General features: G+C 48.1%; 1 protein-coding gene across 5 annotated transcripts in view; it reads left to right on the forward strand.

The window, feature by feature from the left end:
• Positions 1–22194, forward strand: part of Rps6ka2 (ribosomal protein S6 kinase, polypeptide 2) — a 214345-nt gene that overhangs the window by 123628 nt on the left and 68523 nt on the right. For all 5 annotated transcript variants that reach the window (XM_006523199.3, XM_006523201.1, XM_006523198.4 and 2 more), the window contains exon 2: positions 15315–15431. In XM_006523199.3, the coding sequence (XP_006523262.1) occupies positions 15315–15431 (117 nt within the window). The remainder of the gene's footprint in view (positions 1–15314; positions 15432–22194) is intronic.

Here is a 22194-nt window from a genome sequence, read left to right on the forward strand (position 1 = left end):
ATGATCTTGACATGCTACAGGTGCACAGAGGTGTGCTGGAGTGGACCCTTGAGTCATACACTCTTTCTAGAACATCATATTTGCCTCCTTGCATGACCCACAGTTCACTGTACTGTTTTACAGGTGGCAAGCAGGCAAATACTAGAAGTGCAGAGCCTCTAATGCTCCTCTGCTTTACCTGAGCATACATCTGAGGGGAATGGTGAGATTGAACATACATCTGAGGGGAATGGTGAGATTGAACATACATCTGAGGGGAATGGTGAGATTGAACATACATATGAGGGGAATGGTGAGATTGAACATACATATGAGGGGAATGGTGAGATTGAACATACATCTGAGGGGAATGGTGAGATACTTCTCGCAGAGTCCTGATGCTGGTGGGTGGTAGTTTTGATCTGGTTCTGGGGTCCTTGGACTCACTGAGCTAGAGCAAAGTGAGAGGTAAGCATTAGTCAGCTGTGGTGTGTGCATCTGTAGGTGTAGCTGCAGTGTGTGCATTTGTCTGTGCAGCTACGGTGTGTGCATTTGTCTGTGCAGCTGCCGTGTGTGTACTTGTGTGTGCAGCTGTGGTGTGTGCATTTGTATGTGCAGCTGCAGTATGTGCATTTGTATGTGCAGGTACAGTGTGTGCATTTATATGTGCAGCTGCAGTGTGTGCATTTGTATGTGCAGCTGTGGTGTGTGCTGTGAGTGACTTTTGTATGCAGTGACATGCTGCAGTGTGGGTAGTAGGTGGCTCATGTATGTGTAGTGCCCAGCTGTAGAGGCCAATTGCAGTGCATCCAGCAGGGGTGGCTATAGTGTGGGCATTTGGCAGCTGGGGTGTGTGCAGGGTGTGGCTAGTGCAGCATCCAGTTCCACTTCCAAGGAGGGTGCAGCTCTGCCAAGGGCCACAGGGTGGTATGTGGACAGACCTCTCTCTCTAAAGGCATGGAAAGATTACAGATAATGGGTGGGAACGTGATGGGCTGGACCCGTGTGAGGGCAGGAAGTCCACACTGATGAAGGAGAAAGCTATCCTTGCCTTTGTGTGTAGCAGCAGACCTGGCCTGGTTTGGAATCACCTTCATATAAGTACTGTAAGTACCATGAGTTAATTGATTGTACCGCTGGCCTGCATTCACTGGCTTACAACCTTGGCCATGTCTAGGGCAAAGGGTGGCCTTTGGGGCCACCAGTGACATTGTAAAAGTGATGATAGCTAGCCCTGTTAGTTACAGTTGGTCCTTAGACAGCAGCCATAGAATTGAAATTAGAGGGGGGCTCTGTGGACTGAACGTGGCACGTGGAGCCTACACTGGAACTGGTCCTTTTGGCAGTGCCATGTAGCAGGCTTTCCAGAGGATGTTCTGAAATTGGTGCTGATGTAATCCCCCCACCCCCACCCCACCAGAATAGTCCAGTCATAGAAAGAACTGGCCTCACCTTGTTCCAGTAGGCTAGTGATGAAGCCTGGATGCTGGGTTCCTGGAGCCCAGCTGAAAGTGCTGACAGGTACCACAGACATAGAGGTCAGCTTTGGCTATGTTAATCTAACTTTAAGTGATACCTTTTCCTACCCTACTCCTATGCTGGGTTCCATGTGTCTCTCTTGAGGATTTCCAGAACTGCCTGCCAGTTTTACACCCACATGGGAGAACACTGTTCTGTTAGAACGTCCTCCTGGCAATGTCCCCGCTGGCACTGATGGCTGCAGCAGCCCACAAGCTTGTCTCCTGGACAAGTCCGTGATGCTCACAGATGCATGTGGATCCTGGGTGCTACACCCAACTCCAAGCCCATGGGCTTTAAGGTTCTCTCTCCCTAGATGCATCATAGCAGCTCAGCCCTGATGATGTCCTGCCCAGCTCTGTGCTAAGCACCCACCCCGAGAGGCCGGGGAATTGGAGGCTGACTAGAGAGCAAACGTTTTGGGTCAGGCTATTACCTGTGAGATCTCGGTTCAACAAAGTGTGGACTTGGTTGCAAATGAGATGTGTTTGGTATTCGGAAGGTCCTTCCCAGGGTGCATCCTCTCAGAAGAACATATTGACTGGCAGCTTGAAGGGACTGCTGTGTAGTCGTAGTAGTTCAGGTCCTTGGTTCCCTAGGGATGGATGAGCCTAAAGGAAATGTATGTTCCCAGGGGAAACCAGGGAAATGACAAAAGCAGACCTCAGGAGTAATCTACTCTTCTTGTGACTCTTCCGTTTTAAACCATGCACCTCTTTCCAGTTGGTCCAAGGATTTGGAACTGGTTGTGAATTCAATGACCTGGGGTGGGGGTGGGGCGTAGAAGGTGCTGGCTGTGAGGTGCAGTCCTGGCAGGGAACTGAGTGTGTACAGTTCTAGCTCCGAGTATCCTCACAGGCACTGATGGGCCCAGTCTGGGCAGCATTGATCTTTCATGATCTCTAGGCTAACTGCTCACGGATTAATTTTAGCATCAGGAGAGCTGGCTTCCCCTTTGTGCAACCCCATTGTTTAAAATCCCATTGTAGGGGAGCCATAAATGGTGCCTTTAGTAAGATTTCTGTAGAAAACTCGTTTTCCTTTTCTTTAATGTCAGAGGTTTGCCAAAAGGGTCTTTTGAGAGGCAGTGAAACGAACCCATTGTTACACAAGAGGCAAGGGCTGTGTAGTCAAGCTGAGGTTCTAACATTGTGATGAGGAGAAGAACCTGTTTACCTCACATAAGCTCTGAGACGCAGTCTCAGCAGTGCGCCCTTGTCTGGTTGCTCCCACTGGCCACCCCTACCCCCGCCTTTGCTTTGGCTCCCCAGCATATTCTAGGTGCTCATCTTAGTTTGTTCTTGCTTCTAACAGGCTCAATTCTCAGGTCCAATTCACAAAGAAATCCCAGAGCTAGTTTGGGTGTGAGTCCCTTTTCCATCTGTCATGGCAGTTTCCCTGGGCCATCCAGCCTGAGTGCACTGGGGGGAGCTCCCCTTGCAGATAGATCCCACATGTTGAAACATCAGGCATCGCTGTATGTCTCCACTAGAGTGACCTGGAGGCAGAGAACGCGTTATCTTTGGGGATAGCCTGCGACAGTGATTCAGCCGAGGCTGATAGGTAGTACTGGCCGATGTCTTTGGCTCTCCCTGTAGCCCTGGTGCTACTGATCACCCTGAGGGCAGGCACTGCAGCTTCTTCACTTTACCTCAGTTGAGAAGCGATTTGTTGGCTTCACTGCTATTTATGAATGTGCACACACGGATGTGTGTACATATGTGGTCACTACTTACATGTCCTGTGCACTGCCTGCTTATCAGCCTCTCGGCCCTTCTTACCATGAGTTCCTCGTAAGCAAATTGACTGCTTGGCCATGTGAAGCCTCTGTAGTCCGCAGTTCATATCTGCCCTTGCGAGGAGGCAGCATCTGCTCTCAGAGCGCTCAGAAGGCAAAGTGACATGAGGAGTGTGGACGCCTCGCCTGTCGCCAGCACAGGACATGGAGCACATGCTAACTACCGCCCAGTCAGCTCCTGTAGGCTGTCCCTTCCTGCACGCACATTGGTGGATTGAAGTGGATTGCCCCAGCAAGGAGCCAGAAACACTAACGGCCAGTTTCTAGGCCAAGGCAGGCTGGTGGCTTCAGAAAGGCTGTGGAGCAGAGTGAAGATAACAAGGGACTGATTCAAGTTCACTGGAGACATTGTCAAGACAAAAACCAAAAGGCTCACCTGCTTAGTTCGGGAGCAAGGTGTGCATTTCAGCTCTTTTGCCTGGGAGGGAGGGAGGAAGGGGGAAGAAGGTGATCTGTGTATAAGTGAGGAGGAGAGCCTGGTGGGTGGGGTGATGTAGCAGCAGGAGAAATCCAGTGAGCCAAGGATTCAAGAGTTTCCAAATGGGCAGATATCAAAGGGAGCTTGGGTGTTCATCTTCTGAGGCTGGAGAGAAGGTCTATAGACAGTAAAGGTAGAAATGCACCTGCAGGTTGGGGAGCCTCGGGTTGGTGCCCAGTTGTCTCCCAGGTCCCTCAAATGTTTTGGGGTATAGGTTTGTGCATGTATCTAAGTAACGACTCCCCAGCTTGGAGGAGATGATTCCCTCCAATGACGTCATTGAAATCACTAGGTTGTTTTCCTTATGGGTGGGTCATTTGAACTCTTTCCTCCAGTTGAATGATGTCTGCATTGGCTGTCTTTAGTCATGGAATAGGGATTGCCAGGCACACCTGCCAGTGCTGCGGATGAGTCTCAGCAGGACATGCTGGGCTGAGGTGTCTACTTAAGGAGGAGGAGTGGGGCTTCAGGACCAGTGGCCATTGACAGTAGTGAAGACTGGGGAAGGGTGGGGCAGCTTCAAGGCCAGGGAGCTGGTCCTTCTGTTCCCCAAGTGTGTGCTGGTCTTTCCGTTCCTCAAGCATGTGTGATGGGGACTTTGTGTGATGGCATTTTCCTTCCAGGGAATTCTTGGATATGGCAGGAACATCTGATGCGTTGTGTACCAAGTCCACTTGTGGCACTAGCCACCAACGTCCTCTAGGCCTGCCTCATCCCAGGTTAGTGTCAGCAGAGATTGCTGCTCAGATGTGTGAAGGGCCCTTCAACAAGTGTCAGTGCTTTTCGTTGGGTTTTAAGTAGAACTCATCAGAGCACTGTAGACAGCCAATCCAGAATCAGGACACCCAGTCCAGGCAGTATTTGTAGAATTGTTCAAATTGATGAGAAAATGGTAGCTCCCTATCTTCTCTTGGTTCCATTTCTTTTCCTGATTGTGGGGGAAGGTTTGTGCTGTTGACTCTGCTCCTTGGTGGGTGCTGAGTCTCCCCCTCCCATTCCCAGAGTCTCCAGGGTCAAAGCTGGCAGTCTTTGACCCTCAACCCTATCAGGGCATCTTGCTTCTTTCCATGCCGAGGAGCGGTCTGTAGAGAGACCATTTGATTCAAAGGGAAGGGTGGTGTGTGAGTAGCGTCTCCTGGAGGAGGTTGAAGACTATTCAGGCGGAGAAAAGGGAAAGGATGGAATCACAGCAGCCACCGCCAGGGTCTCCGGCAGGGAAGTGCAGAGCCCGGAGGGTAAGGCTCCTGATGCTTCACATGGAGGTGAAGGGGGCTGCCCAGTGGTGTAGGGACCAGGATGGGGTCAGCCACAGTAGAGGTGCCTCTGTGACTCTGTTGACTGAGCTTGGAAGGAGGGAACATCTTGTAAGGTGCCCGTCGCATCCTAACAGACCAGCTCCCCTCACATCCTAGTGGACCAGCTCCAGGTGAGGGGCATTCGAGTACCTGAGTATGGAGAGAAAGATGCGGGAATTCTCTTCCCTCCCCAACATTTCTCCTCATCGCTGACAGTGAGTTTTCTCTCTGGAAAGAGTCCCTTCTTGGCATCCTAAGGACAGCCCCTCCCCCTCCCCATGTGCTTCTTTGTCTGGCGGTGCTTTCCCGCTTTCGCATGGCCTTCTTAAAGTACACCCCAACGTATAAGCAAGGCATAAGTGGCTCTGCTTTGGGATCACTGGGTGTCTCAGTCACTGTCCTGTTGCTGAAGAGACACCACGACCACAGCAACTCTTACAAAGGCAGCATTTAATTGTGGCTGGCTTACATCCAGAGGTTTAGTCCATTGTCAGCACGGTGGCAGTCAGGCAGACATGGTGCTGAAGGAGCTAAGAGCTCCACCTCCAGGTCCACAAACACCAGGAAGGAGAGAGACACTGGGCCTAGCTTGAGCATTTGAAATCCCGTATCCCACTCCCAGTAATACACTTCCTCCAACGAAGCCCCATCTCCTAATCTCTGTCAAGTAGTACCACTCTGTAATAACCAAGCATCCAAATATATGAGCCACTGGGGGCCATTTCTCTGTAGTTCATCACAGTGGCAGGTCTGGGTGAGAAGGAAGGACACCATCAGAACACAGCCACTCTCTGGTCTCTTTTAGGGACAGGTCTTTTCTCCTTGGATGCGGGAGGCAGGACCAGGAGAGGGGACATCTTTCCTCATGCAAATCACACCGTGCATCTGGGGGAGCCGAGGCGTGCTGAGGCATGTGCTGGCGGTTCCAGTTGTCACGTGTGCTGGGAGCCTGCCCCAGTCAGGATACGTAGCCACAGTTAGAGAGAGCGGAAAGGGAACAGAACTGTGAGGTTTTCTGCAGCCAGCAGCTCCTTGCTCACTGAGCATTCTTCACATCCAGTCTGTGGGTTATGGGCAGGCCCACTGTCACACTCCACTCTCAGAAGCTGCCCAGGGGCCCCAGGCACGGTAGTCATAAGGCTTGAAATGAGGTTAAAATGTACTCAATCTAGTGAAAACCTGATATGAAAGACATGGCAGCAATTTTTCTGCGTAACCATTATTCTAAGAGCTGGAAATATAGTAAGAAAAACATGTTGCTCTGGGAAGAAGTGGCTGAAGACTGAACCCATGAGCTGTATCGGTTGTCTCCATAAGTAGCAAATCCTAGAGATGTGCTAGAATGTTCCATAAACCTAACCCCACCCTCAGCCAGCCACTGTTTCGAATAGTCTTCCGAGGAGACATCCTGAGATAAGAAGCCCAGTTAGCCGTGAGAAGACTGCCCAGCCCTGTGTGTTGCAGTGGGGCTGAGTTCTGGGGAAGATCCAAGAATACCTACACAGATCTCAGCAGGGATTTGCACTACTGTCCCTAGGCTGTCATTCCGAGACAGAGGGCAATTCAGAAGCTTCCAGAAGCAGCTGCTGGTAGGCTGCTTCTCTCTTTTAAGTGCCTTGGCTTTTTGCCAAAGTTCATTTACAGTCGTGCAGGGCTCGGCTCAGGTGCTGGGCCTTCTAGCCGTGCGTAAGCCAGAGGTCTGGTGACAGGAAGACCGTGACAACCGGTAGCAGATAGATAGCTGCCACTCCAAGTCTGGAGCAAAGCAGAGAGGGAGAGTCACCATTCTGACTGGAAGCACGCTTGTAGCTGGCCTAGCTCTGAGGCTCCTTCCTGGTCTGTCCCAACAGCCACTCATGATCATGCCAAGGCTGGCCATTCCTCTTAAACTAGCCACTTTTCTTGCTTTGTGTTAAGAGGCCAAACCAAACAAGTATCCACTAGTAAGTGATCAAGGAGCTTGGTGATGGCTCCACAGCACACAAGCAGTCCAATGTGGAAGAGTTTAACAGGCAGTTATTTTAATGTCTGTTGCTGTAGTAAGGCCCTGAAGCCATTGAGTCCATGCTAGTAGAGCCCTGGGCACCAGATCACTGCTGACAACGTTAGGCCTCTGCTCAGGGGTCAGGATTTTGAGGGTTCCTGCACTGTTGCTGTATGCCTCCAAAATCCGACCTGCTGTTCCTTGCGTTCAGGAAACGTCAGCAGACTTCTCACCTGATAATCCAGATGGGCGCCCTCCCTGGATGAGCTGCAATCTGCTTTATCTAGGATAAAAAAAAATGATGTTTTGGCATCTTAGGACCAGCGGTGGACCATCCCCAGTGTCTCACGTGGGGTGGACAGGGTGCGTGATCTCTCTGTGGCATGTGTATCTGTATCTGGATACACGTGACTGAGTATTTTGCCGGACCTCAAGCGATGATGGCTTTTTGGGGTTGTTCCAATATAGTTTCCTCAAACTCAGAAATGTATGTATTACATTATATTATATTATATTATATGTATTACATTATATAATATGTATTACATGATAGCTTCAGGGTTAGAGAAAGTTCTCAACTCTTCTCATTCTACAGAGAGGAAGGGCGTAAGGGTGGTGAGGTCGTGTGCACACCAAACACTGGATGCTGACTTGAGCTGGGTGTTCTACAGAGACCAACATTTAAACTGTCCCACAAGGAACCCCTTGTAGGTGCTTACAGAGTAGATGCTGGGTAGACAGTGATACAACAGAGAATATACAGTTGGCGCAACACACGTCTCGTCCTGTGGCGGAACCTATGGACATTGAGATGCATGGTGGGAAGCCCAGTGGCTTCTGGGAGTGTTGCTAGGCTAGCCTGCTTCTTCCAAACCAGGACACAGGATGCAGGGAACTAGGAGCTTAGGAATGGAGCACACCTGTAGGATGTCACAGAGAGGGTTGCTGTAGGCCTGGCTGCAGATCATTGAGTTCTTGGTGCACGGTGTTCCTAGAGAAGTGCAAATGTGATCTCAGGAGTTAACTGTGTTGTGAGTCTCCCAGGGATGCAGCTCCAGGGATGCAGCGTCAGTTTGTCCCCTCTCTTGACAGCCTTCATTTGCGCCTGTCACTGGAAGCCTGTAATTGTTGGTTTGTGCGGGCTTCAGTAAATTCCTTTGTTCTACGTGAGTCTTCCTTCTGTGCCAGGTTCCCAGCTCTGACAGACCAAGCAAGGATAGACAATAGCACATGTGGGGGGGGTGGGGGGAGGCTGCATTGGAAAGCTTGGAGCTAAATCCATTTATTTTTCTTTTCCCTCAATATGTCATAATCTTTTAAAAAATGTGAAATAGCTAAGTAGACTACAACAAAAGGAGAAGAAAGAGGAGGCAGTGGAGACAGGGAGGGAGCGCGGGAGAAAGGAAGGGAAGGACCGAGAAAGTAATTTACTAGATTCCTTTCCATGAGGTTTCTGCCCAAAAGTTTTCTTCAGTTTCAGAAACTGAATTCTGAAGGTGCCTGTGGCTTCTTTGGTCTGGGTTCTGCTGTTGACAGTCACTGGGCTAGTGAACACCGTGGACCGCAGGGCAGCAGCGTCACACCCATTCTGACAGTTTCTTCTTCACAAAGAAGGTCCACTTCTATCAGGAGCTGAACACACAGCCAAGGATGGAGATGGAGAGACAGAGTCCAGAGTCCTCTCGTTGCCTGCCACTCAGGAGCCATGTCCCAGGAGACCTCCTGCCAGGGTTTCATAGGCAGAGTGTGCACCCAGCAAACACTTGCAGAAGTGGCTACCCTGCTGTGCTGGAAAGGAAAAAACAGACTCTAAGGTCCTTATCTCAGGCCAGGAAAGTGAGATAAGTGTGTTACACTTCATTCAGAGGTCTGTGATTGACACTGAGCCTTGATTTTACGTTATCATCACCATCACCATCACCATCATCAATCATCATGAGTATATGTATGCAGTGAGTGTGGGTGGAAGTGCTCTCAGAGGACAGAAGAGTGTGTAGGATCTCCTGGAGCCGGAGTCATGGGTGGTTATGAGCCGCCTGATGTGGGTGATGGGAACTGAGCTCTGGCCCTCTAGAGACAGAACAGTCAGTCGTTCTTGACTGCTGAACCCCCTCTCTGGCTGCTGGGTCACCTTAGTTTCCAAGATTGATACCAAGCCCACCTCAGCTCTCTTTCTCCTGTAAACATCTTGGCCCCCAGATAAGGGCACAGCTGCCCCCACTGCACGTGGGACACCGCCATGCACCTTATTGAAGACTCTGTCACTGCATCCAGAGGGGTCTTTCCTGCCACATATTAACACTCCCATGTGTCTAAGAACACCAGGCTTCTTTTTCTACCCTTTTCCCTTGCATCCAGAAAGCAGTCACGCCATTAGTTTCCACCCTTTTCTCCTTGCAGCAGGGTCATTTAATCTTATCTGTTTTCCAAAGCACAGTCCTGAGATCTAATTAGTATAGCCGGGTGGGATAATGGTAGGTGAGCCTTGGGAATAGGCACATCTGGGGAGGGGGCATTGTAGCATCCAGTTTTCTTATATAGAGAGACAAATGGTCATCTTGATTGGCTTTACATTTCTGGAGAGAAATGTCAAAGACAGAGAGGGAATTCATTGCTTTGGGCACCACCAGTTAGTTACACAGTTGTTACAATTAACCCAGTAGCAGGCTGGTAGGACATAACTTCCAGATGGGCAGAGGAGCAGAGGGCTGACTGGACTCAGATGTCTCAAAGGAAGACAGGTGTAGAGTCCTCAAGGGAGCTGGCACGGGTTAGGTTTTCCTCTCCTTCCTGTCCGTTATCTTTACTACCCAGCCTTCCGTCACTGCTCTGCAGTCTGTCTGTCTGTCTGTCTGCCTGCCAGTCTCTCCCTCCCTCCCTCCCTCCCTCCCTCCCTCCCTCCCTCCCTCTCTCTCTCTCTCTCTCACACACACACACACACACACACACACACACACACACACACACACACATTCTGTGTGTCAGCTTTTCATATCCCCCATCCATACCATTATTTATCCTCCTTTGATCTCCTTTCTATTCAGTATATTATAATAAAGTTAAAATATAATTATGTCAGCTGGGCATGGTGGCACACGCCTTTGATCCCAGCACTCGGAAGGCAGAGGCAGGTGGATTTCTGAGTTCGAGGCCAGCCTGGTCTACAGAGTGAGTTCCAGGACAGCCAGGGCTATACAGAAAAACCTTGTCTCGAAAAAACAAAAACAAAACAAACAAACAAATATATATTTATGTCATCCCCCTCCCTTTCTTACCCCCACTCCCATGTACAGCACCTCACTCCCTCTCTAATTCAAGACCTCTTTATAACTGTTAATATTATGTATATGAGTAAGTACCCAAATGCAAAGATCCACTCTGCAGAGTCCTTCTAGTGGCCTTTGTGTGCATGTGATTTCAGGGCTGACCGTTTGGAATGAGATTAACCCCTCCCTGTGTGCAACCAGCTCCCTCACCCCCCCCCCCCCCCCCCCCGTGTCCATAGCTACCTGTAGTCAGGGGACAGGGCTCTGTGAGATTCCCACCCTTCTACAGTGTTGTCTATTGCTTTGTTGTTCTGGTCCTGTTTAGGCAGCCCTGTTGCTGAGGTACCCTGAGTGTAGCTTCACTGTCCTTTCCGTTTTATACTCCTATGTGCATGTATTTATATGGATGTATATATGCACACATGCACACACATGTTATAGGCTAAAGCTGCAACTGAGAAAGAACATGTGGTTTATACAACAAATCTGTAGCCAACATTCTAACCTGCAAAAAAATAAACACTTCCCCTACAGTTGGGAATGAGACTGGATGCTCGCTCTGACCATGTAGTACCCAGAACCTTAGCTGCAGCAGCACAACACGAGAAAGCCATAAAGGAGATAAAAACAAGAAAGGAAGAAGTCTAACAATCCATCTTTGGGGCTCTACTCTTTTTTTTTTTTTTGAACATTCTATTTTTTTTATTAAACTAATAAAATTTATTTTAAAATATACAACTTAGTATTGACATATTTTAAGTCATCAAAATAATTTATAATAGTTAAATGCCTCTTAAATATACATGATATCTCCTGAAGCTAAAAGTAATATGCACTCAACCAGTTTTAAAAAATCTATTTGGAGCATTAAGCATGATAGAAATAGAAAAAAAATCTCTTATGAAATCTTCTACGAAAGGAAATTGTGACAGGTTCCTGATTAGACAGAAGTCCTTCCATCTCCAAGGGAGAATACGCAGTTTAACTGTGGCTTCATAGAATGAACTGGGTAGTGTTCCTTCTGTTTCTATTTTGGGGAATAGTTTGAAGAGTATTGGTATTAGGTCTTTGAGGGTCTGATAGAATTCTGCACTAAACATATCTGATCCTGAGCAGTTCTTTTTTGGGGGGGGTGGGGGACTTTTAATGACTGTTTGACTGCTTCTACTTCTTTAGGGGTTCTGGGACTGTTTAGATGGTTTATCTGATCCTGATTTAACTTTGATATTTGGTATCTGTCTAGAAAATTGTCTATTTCATCCAGATTTTCCAGTTTTGTTGAAGATAGGCTTTTGTAGTAGGATCTGATGATTTTTAAAATTTCCTCAGTTTCTGTTGTTATGTCTCCCTTTTCATTTCTGATTTGTTAATTTGGATAGTCTCTCTGTGCCCCCTGGTTAGTCTGGCTAAGGGTTCACCTATCTTGTTGATTTTCTCAAAGAACCAGCTCCTGGTTTTGTTGATTCTTTGTATAGTTCTTTTTGTTTCTACTTGGTTGATTTCAGCCCTGAGTTGATTATTTCCTGCAGTCTACTCCTCTTGAGTATATTTGTTTCTTTTTATTCTAGAGCTTTCAGGTGTACTATCAAGCTGCTAGTGTTTGCTCTCTCAGAGCCGAGGTTTCCTCTTAGCAGTGCTTTCATTGTGTCCTATAAGTTTGGGTATGTTGTACCTTCATTTTCATTAAATTCTCAAAAGTCTTTAATTTATTTATTTCTTCCTTGACCAAGTTATCATTGAGTAGGGCATTGTTGATCTTTCATGTGTATGTAGGCTTCCTGTTGTTTTTGTTGCTATTGAAGACCAGCCTTAGCCTGTGGTGATCTAATAGGATGTATGGGATTATTTCAATCTTGTTCTATCTGTTGAGGCCTGTTTTGTGACCGATTATATGGTATATTCTTTTGTGTTATGATGAAATATTCTAAAGATATCTGTTAAATCCACTTGGTCCATAATTTCTGTTAGTTTCACTGTGTCTCTGTTTAGTTTCTGTTTCCAGGATTTGTCCATTGATGACAGTGGGGTGTTGAAGTCTCCCACTATTATTGTGTGAGGTGCAATGTGTGCTTTGAGCTCTAGTAAAGTTTCTTTTATGAATGTGGTTGCCCTTGCACTTGGAGCATAGATGTTCAGAACTGAGAGTTCTTCTTGGTAGATTTTTCTTTTGATGAGTATGAAGTGTCCTTCCTTATTCTTTTTGATAACTTTTGGTTGAAAGCTGATTTTATTTGATATTAGAATGGCTACTCCAGCTTGTTTCTTGGAACCATTTGCTTGGAAAATTGTTTTCCAGCCCTTTACTCTGAGGTAGTGTCTGTCTTTGACACTGAGGTACATTTCCTGTATGCAGCAAAATGCTGGGTCCTGTTTACATATCCAGTCTGTTATTCTATGTCTTTTTTATTGGGGAATTGAGTCCATTGATGTTAAGCAATATTAAGGAATAATGATTGTTACTTCTTGTTATTTTTTGATGTTATTTTTATGTTTGTGTGGCTATTTTTCTTTTCGGTTTGTTGAAAGAAGATTACTTTCTTGGTTTTTTTCTAGGGTGTAGTTTCCCTCCTTGTGTTGGTGTTTTCCATCTATTATCTTTTGTAGTACTGGATTTGTGGAAAGATACTGTATTAATTTGTTTTTGTCATGGCATATCTTGGTTTGTCCATCTATGGTAATTGAGAGTTTTTCTGGGCTGGCATTTGTTTTCTCTTAGGGTCTGTATAACATCTGTCCAGGATATTCTAGCTTTCATAGTCTCTGGTGAGAAGTCTGGTGTAATTCTGATAGGTCTGCCTTCATATATTACTTGACCTTTTTCCCTTACTGCTTTTAATATTCTTTCTTGGTTTTGTGCATTTGGTGTTTTGACTGTTATGTGAGGGGAGAGATTTCTTTTCTTGTCCAATTTAGTTGGAGTTTTGTAGGCCTCTAGTATGCTCATGTGCATCTCTTTCTTTAGGTTAGGGGCTTTTTCTTCTATCATTTTGTTGAAGATATTTACTGGCCCTTTTACTTGGGAATCTTTGTTCTCTTCTATACCTATTTTTTTTTTTCTTCTATACCTATTATCCTTAGGTTTGGTGATCTCATTGGGTCCTGGATGTTTTGGGTTAGGAGCTTTTTGCATTTTGCATTTTCTTTGACTGTTGTGTCGATGTTTTCTATGGTATCTTCTGCACCTGAGATTCTCTCTTCTATCTCTTGTATTCTGTTGGTGATGCTTGCATCTGTGACTCCTGATCTCTTTCCTAGGTTTTCTTTCTCCAGGGTTGTCTCCCTTTGTGATTTCTTTATTGTTTCTATTTCCATTTTTAGATCCTGAAAGGTTTTGTTCAATTCCTTCATCTGTCTGGCTGTGTTTTCCTGTAGTTCTTTAAAGGGTTTTTGTGTTTCCTCTTTAAGGACTTCTAGCTGTTTTCCTGTGTTCTCCTGTATTTCTTTAAGGGAGTTATTTATGTCCTTCTTAAAGTCCCCTATCACCATCATGAGATGTGATCTTAAATCAGAGTCTTGCTTTTTCTGGTGTGTTGGAATATCCAGGGCTGGCTGCAGTGGGAGAACTGGGTTCTGATGATGCCAAGTAGCCTTGGGTTCTGTTGCTTACGTTCTTGCCTTTGCCTCTAGCCATCTGGTTAATTGTGATGTTAGCTAGTCTTTCTGTCTCTGACTGTGGCTTGTCCCTCCTGTAAGCTGGTATCAGTACTCCTGGGAGACCAGTTCTCTCTGGTAGGAATTTGTATATGGAGAGCTATGGCTCATAGTAAGCTCTGGGGTGCAGCTAGAAACTGGAAGGATCCTGTCCCCAGCTGTTCTTTGGTTCCTGTTGTCCTGATGGCTCTGGATGGGTCTTTCTTGGGCCAGGAATTTGAGCAGAAGTGGTGGTGTTGCCTGTGCTCACAGGTGTGTCAGCACTCCTGGGAGACCAGCTTTCTCCTGGCGGTATTTGGGTAAGGAGCGCTGTGGCACAGGACCAGCTCCCAGCACAGATGGAAACCGGGAGAATCCTTTCCCAGGCTGTTCCTCAGGTCTTGTGGCCTGAGGTCTCTGGGCATGTCCCTTGAAGCAGAAGTGGTGGGCTTCCCGTGCTCACAGGTGTGTCCACACTACTGGAAGACCAGCTCTTTGCCTGTGGTATTTCTGTATGGAGTGCTGTGGCATAGGATCAGCTTCAGGCGCAGATGGAAAGCGGAAGGCGGGGCTCTACTCTTACAGCTGCTTTTGTGGCTAGTCTTCCTACTTCCTGCTCTCCTAGAACATTCTGGAACCCTGCAGCCATTTAGTAGGATTTCTTAGTGCTCATTGTCATCTACAGCATGCAGAGGTGACCCTTGCCTCTAGTGTCTCTCTCGAAAGTCACAAGATGATATCTTTGTAAGTGGACCTGGTGTCTGGCCTTGAAAGCAGCTTCTTTCCCCAAACACTGAGTTATTTTTAAGAGTCCTGTTCCCTCTCTGACCCCCACCCTGAGCCCTGGCTACTCTCTCTCCTTCCCCCTCCCTCCTCTCTCCATGTGTTCCCTGCTAGCCTTTTCCTGTCTCTCTCCTTCTCTATCCCACCCTTTCTCTGCCTCCACTTCCTTTCAACGCCCCCCTCCCATGCTCCCAAATAAACTTCATTTTATACTTTAAAAAAAAAAAAACCCTCCTTTTCTCAGGCACTGTGCCAGAAACCTGCATTTAGTGCGATTCATGACACAGATCATGTCCTGGCCCTAGGGGAATTGCAGAGAGCCTGAAAGCAACAATTTCAACTGTTAACTGCAGAGTGATGTTCGTGGGGGAATACAATCAGATGTCCCTGTGGTATTGGTGAGAGGTGACAGAAACCTCTGGAAGAAAGCATTAAAGGCTTACAGCCAGTCATGGCACACATCTCAATCCTCCGTTCTTGAAGCCCCCAGAGCAAACAACTTTCTCAGATTGAGGGGTACAGATGGTGTGAAGGGGAGGGGGGTCCGGCTGTGTCCTAACCGCACATCACTGCTGTCTTGCAGGAAGAAGGCATTGTGAAGGAGATTGACATTAGCAACCATGTGAAGGAAGGCTTTGAGAAGGCAGACCCCTCCCAGTTCGAGCTACTAAAGGTTTTAGGACAAGGGTCGTATGGAAAGGTGAGTTGAACGGATCAACACTGGTGGGCTGGCATCAGATGCAAAGGTGGTAACCGGCTGAATCTGGAAGAGTTTGGACGGAACTGCCCACATTAGTTGAGCCTGTGATTGTCAGAATCGTGAGCCAGGAAGAGCCAGATCACCCACATTCTCATGCTCATCAGGGTCCCCTTGGCTTGTGGTTATTACCAAAGGAGCCGGATTATCCATCCCTTTTAAGCCAGGGAGTCTTGAGAGAGGCATCCGCAACAGCTCCTTTGAAAAGGAAGTGACTAATGAGAGAATAAGAAGAGAAATAGAGGGGGAAAGGCCTTCTCCGCGTTGGCCTATATAACTGTCACTCAAGAGTTAGGAAGACCGGGATTTGGAGTCTGTTTCTTCTCTTCACCTGGTCAATGACACAGTAGTTTTGATACCTTGGTTTTCCCCCTTGTAAAGTAAAGGAACTAGCTTATTTTATATTGTTTTGCTGTGAGTTAGATTAGTCATGAGTCCAAGCTGGAAGGTCTCATGTGCTGGGCCTGCACATGTCCTCGTACCCCACGAATCATGGCAACGGCGGCTGGTCCCTTTCAGGAGATGGGAAATGCTGGCTCTTTCCTTGTGGCCCATCCACACGCGCAGTATCCACTGGACCAACAGCGAGATGGGCACACACTGACAGCCAGAGAGCTGGAGCAGAAGGGCCCCAGTATACCAGGAAGCCAATGCTCCCTGAAGCGTGAACAGAACTGACCGGAGTTCACACTGTTTGGAGTCACTATTTTTGTGTTGCATGTGAATGTTTGCCAAATCTTGCTGGTCTTCATGACTGTGCCAGAAAGAGGGTGGGCTCAGTCCAAGCTGACTCAAGTGCAGGAATGAGAATCCTGAGGTTTGGAGAGATCTCTTACAGACCCCATTCATTTGATTGTGTTTATGAGGCGGGATGCCTGCCTGCCTTCCTTCCTTCCTTCCTTCCTTCCTTCCTTCCTTCCTTCTTTCTACATGGTCAGGCAACAAGGAGCCTGTTTATACTTCTGTATATTAGCAGTATAATTACGAGGTTTACAAAGTGGATGCTTAGTAGGGTCCTGAGGTTTATAGAAGTAGCAAAATAAAGCTCTGTCTCTCATATGACCACAGCTAACACTGTAAACTGAAAACTGAGCCTGTCAGGGTTGTCAGTAGAGTGGCTCAACATTAATAAAAAGTAGAGAGAAACCGGGAGATAACTTTTTCTCTAAGAGTCTGGATTTGAAAACACAGACAAGGGTTCTTTCCCTTTCCTGCCTTTCATAAACATTATCTATGGGCTGTCTCCTGAGGGAGACACCTCCTCCAGTGTAAAGTCGTGCTAGTGGGGCCCTCCTTTCCCGGGACAGAAGTTCTGCCATGGGCTGTGGTTGATGGCTCTGCTTCTGGGTAACTCCTGTTTTATTGTGGCTGCTACAGCTCCATCCCAAAGCAGAAGTTTCGAGTGAGCTCCCGGGGGAAAAGGAAACTGGACACTCCCCAGGCACCACAGAGGCGTGTGGAAAGCCTGCGTGTCCAGTCAGTCGTCACCTGAACAGTAGCTACCCTGAACCTGAGCATGTCTTGCTCATGAACGGGGCCATTGAAAATATGGTTAAGAAGGAGGTCTGATGATATGGAGCAGTTCCCAGCACTGTATCAACTGGATGGGAGAGAACACGTCTGTAATCTCTGCCCTCTGGAGACAAGAGGCAGGAAGATCCGAAGAAGGTCAGTCATTCACAATGGTTTATTGAGGTCAAGGCTAGCCTGGGCTACATGAGATCCTGTATTAAAAATAAAATAGAAGAGGAAAGGCTTCCCTAGGCTGCTCATTAATTTTATACTTTTTGTTGTTGTTGTTGTTTTCGAGACAGGGTTTCTCTGTGTAGCCCTGGCTGTCTTGGAACTCACTCTGTAGACCAGGCTGGCCTCAAACTCAGAAATCTGCCTGCCTCTGCCTCCCACATGCTGGGATTAAAGGCGTGCGCCACCACTGCCCGGCCATTTTATACTTTAAAAAAAGCATTTCTATAGAACAAATGACTAGACTCTGTTGATGGAGAGATGTTAATGACATACTACACAGCCCACCTCTTTAGTTCCTGATCTTATATGGGGAGGTGGGACAAAGGACTGGAGTTGGGCGGGTACCTGTCAGAAGAAGGGAAGAGGAGGTAGTGGAAGAGTGTGCTCCTGTGGGTGTCGTACCCTGAGATCCGTGGCTCCAGCCATGCTCTGTCTCAGAAAGTGAGGAGACCAGACTAGGAGTCTAGAAAGAAGCGGGTCCCTCTGGAAACTCACTCAGGCTCTCCCTGGTCTCTGCACAGCAGCTAAGGGAATCACAGATCTTGCCACATCTGTCTGTACAGGTTTTCTTTTTAACAAGAGTAGCATCAGCAGCTGATTGGGGAAGCCAGCCCTGGTCTGACTGACTGCCCCACACGATCCAATCCCTGCTCTGAGGCACAGGCAGATGCACTGTGTACTTACACTTGTAGGGCAGGCATATCTCTTGTCTGTGGAAGGTCCTGGTCTGCTCTATAAGTCTGGGTGCCATGGATCCCAGCGCAGGCCATGCTTAGAAAGCCTGACCCCAGCATTGGTGGCCGTTGCCCATCTCTGAGCCTACTGTCCCACCTTTCTTACCTGGGTTACTGAATGAACCCTGACTCAAGGACCAGAAAACCATGTTTGCCCTGGACCTCAGCAGAGGACCACTGAAATCCAGCTGTGCGCCTCTTCCTGCTTCTGCTCCCTGGTCAGATGATTACACAGAACCTCAGAAGAGGGAGGCTCAGGGTGGAATTTCAGGCAGCAGTTGAGTCTCAACTGCTTTGGGTCGCCATGCCAGAGCACCCCCAGAACCTGAGTGCCCTTACCCAGTACCCCGTGTCCCGGAAACACATGGCTTAGATGCTGTCGTGTGTGCAGGGCATGGTGTGTGGAGTCTTTCTGATGCAGTGTCTCTTCGTCTGTGTTGGGTTACAGCCCATCAGCACTGCATAAGGCCTGGGGTGTCTGGGCTTGGACCAAGAGGGAGGTGAGTAAAATAGCCTTTGCCTTCAAAAGAAAAGTGATCTAAGCTTAGGAGAGGGACAAAGCCTGGTCCTGCGTTCCAGTGCTGAATGGGGGTGGTGAAGACTGGCTGCTCTAGGGTGGAGATGTAGGATCTACCAGAGCCTGTGGCGGGTTGGGGAACTCCCACCTTTTCCAGCTCCCCACAGCTCTCCTCTATTGAGAAATACCAAAGGAGGAGTAGATGTTTTCTCCTTTCTCCTTTAAAATTTCCCGGAGTGTGGTAAGTTGTGAGTCCCACATTCTGAGAAGGGAATAAGCTGACATTTTGAAATGTCCTTGCCTTTCTGTAACTGAACAGTGGCATTACATGAGCGGAGCTCTAAACACTTTCTCTTGAGGGAGATCGTTGCCTGGGAGTTCCCAGAAAGTAGCCATGCTTCTTTGGCTCAGCCCTGGAGCATCCTGCTGTCTGAGGTCCCCTTGCCAGACTGAGTAACATATTGCTAAGAGCATAAGGCAGTGGTGTCTTCGATTACAGTGATCCTGAGATTGAGTGTGTGTGTGTGTGTGTGTGTGTGTGTGTGTGTGTGTGTGTGTGTGTGTGATCAGAGTGACTGCATCTGGCCCAGGCCACACAGCTGCCTGTGCAGAACTTGTTCTGAAAGTGGGACAAGTCATTGCACACGGCAGCACTCGCGGCCCCTGGAGCATCAGGGGCACTGTCAGCACATACTGCTCCTTGGAGCATCAGGGCACAGCAGCTACAGTTGCTAAAACCGTCAGAGTTGCTCCAGGGCTTTCTCACTGCATTCAAATACATTTCTAAATTATATAAGCCGAGGGACACACCTTGCGTGAGTGCTGTCTCTGCTGCTGTGGGAACTCAGTCCTCTGCCTGTATCACAGCCATGCCCCCCTTCTCTTAGAAGAGCTGTCTGCCTCTCTAGTCACCTTAGGGAGAGCTACTGCATACGGCTCTAATACTTGGCTCTCAATAGGAGCCTATTATAGCGACAGAGTGCAGCCGTTTCTATGCCTTTTAAAAAGTAGAAACCCTGCTTTAAAACAGATGAACGTAAGCATTAGCCACTGCTGACGGTGGTTTCATTATTAAAATCTGAAATACAAATAAAGATAGAATTTTCAGTGCGCACATGCTGAGGCAGGAGGATTGCTGTGATTCTTTATTTTATTATTATTTTTTTGAGGCCAGCCTTGCCTACAGAGTGGATCTTTGTCTCCAAAAATTTTAAGGATTTATATGCAAACATCTGTGCAGAAATGGCTAATTTGTGATTGGCACTGCCCAGTACACCGCGAATGTGGTTTTCGGTTTAGATGTTGGTTAAACAGGAGTGCTCTCTGCAGCCATTATCATGGCCCCTGCCTTAGCCCATGCTGTGATGTTATAACTAAAATTTCCAAGACTAAAAGTAGGACAAGTTCTGAAGAAAAGAAACTCATTTGACTCCTGGCTCTGGAGGTCAGGAAGTCCAAGGGTGTGTCACCAGCCTATGCGCATCCGAGGACTCTCCTGGTGTGGTGTCATGTGGCACGGGGCTCACCAGCCTCTCTCCCACGCTGCTGTGTGGACATGAGGACTACAGGGAACTCGGGGGGGGACTCTATAATATCATGTCACATTTTGTGAGGGTGGGGGTGTGGAGGGAAACACAGAGAAGGGCCTGCCAGCCCTGGGTGTAAGCACGCTGCTTCCTCTTCCCAGGCTCCTCCCTGCACAGTGATTTTACGACTACATTTCCTCTGTGCACATCTTTCCTTCTTGGGGCTTCTGTCTCAACTATAACATGACAGAACGGAGGCTTCGTCTGTCTACCGGTATTGGCCAGAGTCTTATGAGGGCTGGAGCAGTGACCCAGGATACTGTTCTTCCTGTGGAGACTCAGTGACCTGGCCACGGATGCGTGCATCCCTGACTCCACTCATTGAACACAGTAGGGAAAATGTGTGCTGGCTTCTCAGTGCTCAGCTCCCCTTGACTCCAGCCTGATGGCTGGCAGGAAAATGTGCCGGTCCTGTGGCCGACAGACAGCACAGACCCTGCTACAAGCCTCGTCCTGCCTTGTAGCTCTTAGCCTCCTGTCTCTTGAGATGGGATGGATGCTCAGCTGCCATGGTCTGCATAGCACCTGGGGTCCCTCATATCACCTAGATGCCTGGCTAGACCTCCTGTTCTCTCCCTCCTCCTTTCTCCTCCCTCCTCCTTCCTCCCTCCTCCCTCCTGCCTCTTCCCTCCTGCATCCTTCCCTCCTATCCCTCCTTCCTGCCTCTTCCCTCCTTCCTGTTCCCTTCTCCCTCCTGCCTCCTCCCTCCTCTCTCCTGCCTCCTGCCTGCCAGGCATTAGCAATTCTACACTTTTTTGACAAAGTGTGGATAGATGCTGTGGGTGTCAGGAACAGGCTGGAAGAGTGAATGGAATTATACACTGAGTCAGTTCAGACACAGGGACTTAGCAGTCAGGCTCTAATGCCTTTGCTTTCCCTTATTCCAATGAATAGGAGACTTTTCTGCAATGAATAAGAGAAATGGTTTTTCGTTTCTACCTGCTTACTGGGAAGCTCATTCCCTCCAGCAAGGAGGTGGCCGTGACCCAGCATGGCATTGTCTAGAACAGTAGTTCTCAACCAGGAATTGTATCAAAGGGTTGCAGGACTAGGAAGGGTGAGAACCACTGGCCTGGAGCAAGAGTTCTTCCACCTACAATAACTTGTAGGGATGTGGCATGACAGTGTCCAGGGCCATGTGGATCTCAGGATCCTGTGTGTGGGTGTGCTGTCTGAAATCCAGCATGGCAGTTGGTACATATGAGAGTGAGCCCCAGGCTCTCTCTTGGGTCTCTACCATAGGCTGTTCATCCAGCCTTGGAGATGTGTACACACATACACGTGGATGTTCCATGTCATTCTCAGTGACATTCTCCTGTCCCCATGACTTCCTAGGATCGTGTATGTTCCTGGAGGTGCTGATCGCCGTGCAAGTCAGGGCTCTTCTTTCCTGCACCTTTGCCATCAGGCAGAGAGCACGGCATTTTCCCGTGGACATCACATAGTCTCTTCTGCTGAGGGATATGACCATAGCATTGACAGTGGTCAGGAGGAGTTGAGTAGAGGCAGTGCTGGGGCGGGAGGCAGCTGACTTCCCTTTAGGACACATGATGTAGGTGTGGGGTTGATACTCCCATCTCCAGATATGCGTCCTGGCCTTGGTCAGTGCGTCCTCCTACTTCCTCATCTGCTGTGCCGCTGGAATAGATGGCTGGAGTCTCCCCAGGAAGACAGCAGATACCGATTGGTCCATACCTTGTCTCTGTACTGAGAGACCCTGCTCCATACTCTGCAGGTTCCTGAACAGTCTCCTTGTCTGTGACAGAGAACCAAGAGAGCGAGGACTTATATCTACCATGTGGCTAAGGCAACATGCAGTCCTTCTGTGATTGATGTTACAGATAAGCTCATGATGGTGCCGCATCCTTGGACAGTGTGGGTTTTTTAGAGTTTGCATGGAGCTAGAATACCCCAAAGTGCATGCAGGAGGGCTGGCCACCAGAAAGCCTTTGGGAAGGAGAAATGCAAAAGATCCATTTAAGGGAATGTCCCTCTGCCCACAGCTATACCACAGCCCAGGGTGCCAGTGTAGGCTCTGCCACCCAGCAGGTCTTACATCAGTGGAAAATTTCTTCTAGGAATTCATTGCTTTGTTCATGTGTGGAACATTCCTTTTCACTCTT

This window comes from Mus musculus, chromosome 17, assembly GCF_000001635.26.
Source record: "Mus musculus strain C57BL/6J chromosome 17, GRCm38.p6 C57BL/6J".
In the NCBI taxonomy this organism is placed as follows: domain Eukaryota; kingdom Metazoa; phylum Chordata; class Mammalia; order Rodentia; family Muridae; genus Mus; species Mus musculus.